Source organism: Perca fluviatilis, chromosome 2 (assembly GCF_010015445.1).
Source record: "Perca fluviatilis chromosome 2, GENO_Pfluv_1.0, whole genome shotgun sequence".
NCBI lineage: Eukaryota > Metazoa > Chordata > Actinopteri > Perciformes > Percidae > Perca > Perca fluviatilis.
The window spans coordinates 6,612,035-6,614,715 of record NC_053113.1 but is presented as its reverse complement, the minus strand read 5'-3'; the positions used below and the strand labels follow the sequence as shown (position 1 = coordinate 6,614,715).

Genomic DNA, 2,681 nt, shown 5'->3' with positions numbered 1-2,681 from the left:
AAGGCCCATTTGAGCCAAGAAAAATTCTAAAAATGACAAATACACAAAAAAGACAGAAGAAATTGAATATTTAAAACTGAGACAGACCCTCGGAAAACGGACCCATAGATTATTTGTACAAGCAGTAATAACTACCCATATTTATGTTTTGCGACAGTGGCCCACTGTTGCTGCCGCTTCCTTCAAAATATAAAATGTCATGAAATCATAGTGACAACTGTAGTTGGCGTGCACATTATGACAGGCACCAAGTCCCAAAAGGAAAACTTTGTCATCATCTGTTTTATCTTTAAAATATAAATTTTCTTTGTTTGTTCATCTCACTTAAATTTTTCTTTTTACTTTTATGATTCTAGTACCCAAAAGTTAAAAATAATCAATACCTGGCTTCTGTGTATCAATATGGTATTGCAACGAAAAATATTGCCATACTATGCTGTATCCATTTTCCCCCCATCCCTAGCATTAACAATAATAATACATTTTATTTATATAACGCTTTTCAAGGTACTTAGGATAATTATTTATCAAAGAATGGACAAAATTACTTGAGTTCTCTTAAAAGTTCATTTACTTGCAGCAAGTAGAGTCAGTTTAACAGCACTCACAGCAAGTATAGAAAAATTACTTAAGATTTGTTCACAACAGTGTCTACAGTACTAAAAGACACTTTACAATGAAGCACATTAAAAGCAAGTAAAACCAGCAAATAAAAGCAGGTGACATTTCATGTTTTTACATGGTTAAGGCTTATCTAAAGTGTTAGGCTTTGATAAGTAATTTTAATGTGTCCAGGTCAGTTCCGTTACAGATGTGTATGGGTAGGGAGTTCCAGAGGTATGGGGCTGCGATGGTGAAAGGTGAGGTATCATTAGCCGGTCACTCGCCAAAACACCTGCCTGTTTCTTCACCGGTTCTCACAACTCAACTTCTCGTAGATGGTGTTGTATTTTCTTGAATTTTGAGGAAAGAGAGGCTTGGTCCAATGAAGACTAACAAAAAGATAAGAAAATGGCATGACAAAAACAAGTTTTAACGCTACAGCGGACTGAAAAGATGCATCTCCCTTGTGGATTCCCATTTTACAGTCCCAAACATTTCAAGTTTCACCAATATATTCCCTTGAAGTTGTGGGTGGTTCCTTGGATGAAAACTCTCTCCATTGCTCCGTCATCGCCCAAAAGACGGCGTTATTTCGTGGCGTGTGAACAAAGAGCTTCCTCCTGTATGCTAAGTGACACACGTACATGATCAAATTAGCACAATAAGCTGCAGAGGGCAGGATGTTGATTGGGATGCAGTTTTCCTGCCTAACTCAGCTGCAGCATACATAGTGAATGCATCAAAACATAAAAGTACATTGATATCAAAGATCAGCATTGTTTTAACTTTTTTAACCTCAACAATGGCCATTTTATTTCTAGTTTCTACATCTCTTTCCAAATAATGTATCGACAGGGGTCTCTTAAGCATTACATTACGTTTTACCAAAGATAAGACTTTTACATAGCCTACGTATTTTAGTCATTTGCAGTCCATACATTAAAGGGTTAAAGATTGGTTGGCAAGTCAGAAAGTATAATGACAAAAGATTTCGCAACATTATGGGTACACTGCTCATATCAAACCTGCTCTGTAATATTTGAAAAAAAGAACCAAAGAAAAAGTTGAGTAGAGAAGCGAGGTGAGGTGTGCAGGTACTGACAGCTTTCTGTCTGGTCTGTTTAGAACCAGAAAAACACACTTTAAGGATCTTGATGTACGTGTAAAGGATTAAACTGAGAGGACCAAAGACTACAAGACAAGTGTAAATGAGTCCATAAATGTTATTGACTCTAGATTCAGAGCAGGCGAGTTTGACAATAGAGAAGTTATCACAGTAAACTGTGTTAATGATGTTCCCACACAGCTGTAAAGGAGCACTTAAAGATATCAAGACAGCAACTCCAACAAATGGGTATAACCATGTTAGAGCAATAAGGACGGCAACTTTGCTAGATGTCATACATGTGTTATATTGCAGAGGATAACAGATAGCAAGATATCTGTCATAAGACATGACGACTAAGGTAAAAAATTCTACATTTGCATATGTATACAAACAGAAAATCTGCAGGAAACAAAGAGAAGCAGGAACAGTGTGAATGTCAGAGAGGATCTGAACCAGAAGGAATGGAAACAACCCTGTACTACCATACAGTTCATTTACAAACAGGCTGCACAGAAAAAGGTACATAGGTTCATGTAAGCTTCTGTTCATACAGATAACCACAATCAGCAAAAGATTGGTACAAATTATTACAATATATAAAGATATGATAATAATAAAATATAAATATTTGAAAACCCCGGTGTCAAAATAGGCACTTAGTGTGAAAAATGAAACCTGTGTAGAGTTTACCATGATCCTCCTGACTCTGAAAAACAAACATTATAACATTTTACAAGATAACTTCATCATAAATATTATAAAGCTGACAAAGTTGAATTTAACATTCTTCTAGGCAAAAACATGAATTGAGCATAAATAACAAAAACCCCACAAACGGCCTTAAACATCTACTCTCCTCCCTCAGAGTTTTAAAAGACATTTAAATCTGTAAATGAAACATGAACACATCACACACACTTCCAGAAACTTCAAAGGATTTCTGAAAGTTTAGTTAAACCTTTAAATCTTT

General features: G+C 35.7%; 1 protein-coding gene across 1 annotated transcript; it reads right to left on the bottom strand.

Moving 5' to 3' along the window:
• Positions 1–1,477: 1,477 nt before the first annotated feature.
• Positions 1,478–2,404, bottom strand: LOC120545410 (olfactory receptor 11A1-like). Its single transcript, XM_039779709.1, has one exon. The coding sequence runs from the start codon at positions 2,402–2,404 to the stop codon at positions 1,478–1,480; it is 927 nt and encodes a 308-aa protein (XP_039635643.1).
• Between the last annotated feature and the right edge of the window lie 277 nt (positions 2,405–2,681).

Bases quoted from the DNA above. Each gene is read 5' to 3' on its own strand.
- LOC120545410 (XM_039779709.1), bottom strand. From the start codon at position 2,404: ATGGTAAACTCTACACAGGTTTCATTTTTCACACTAAGTGCCTATTTT.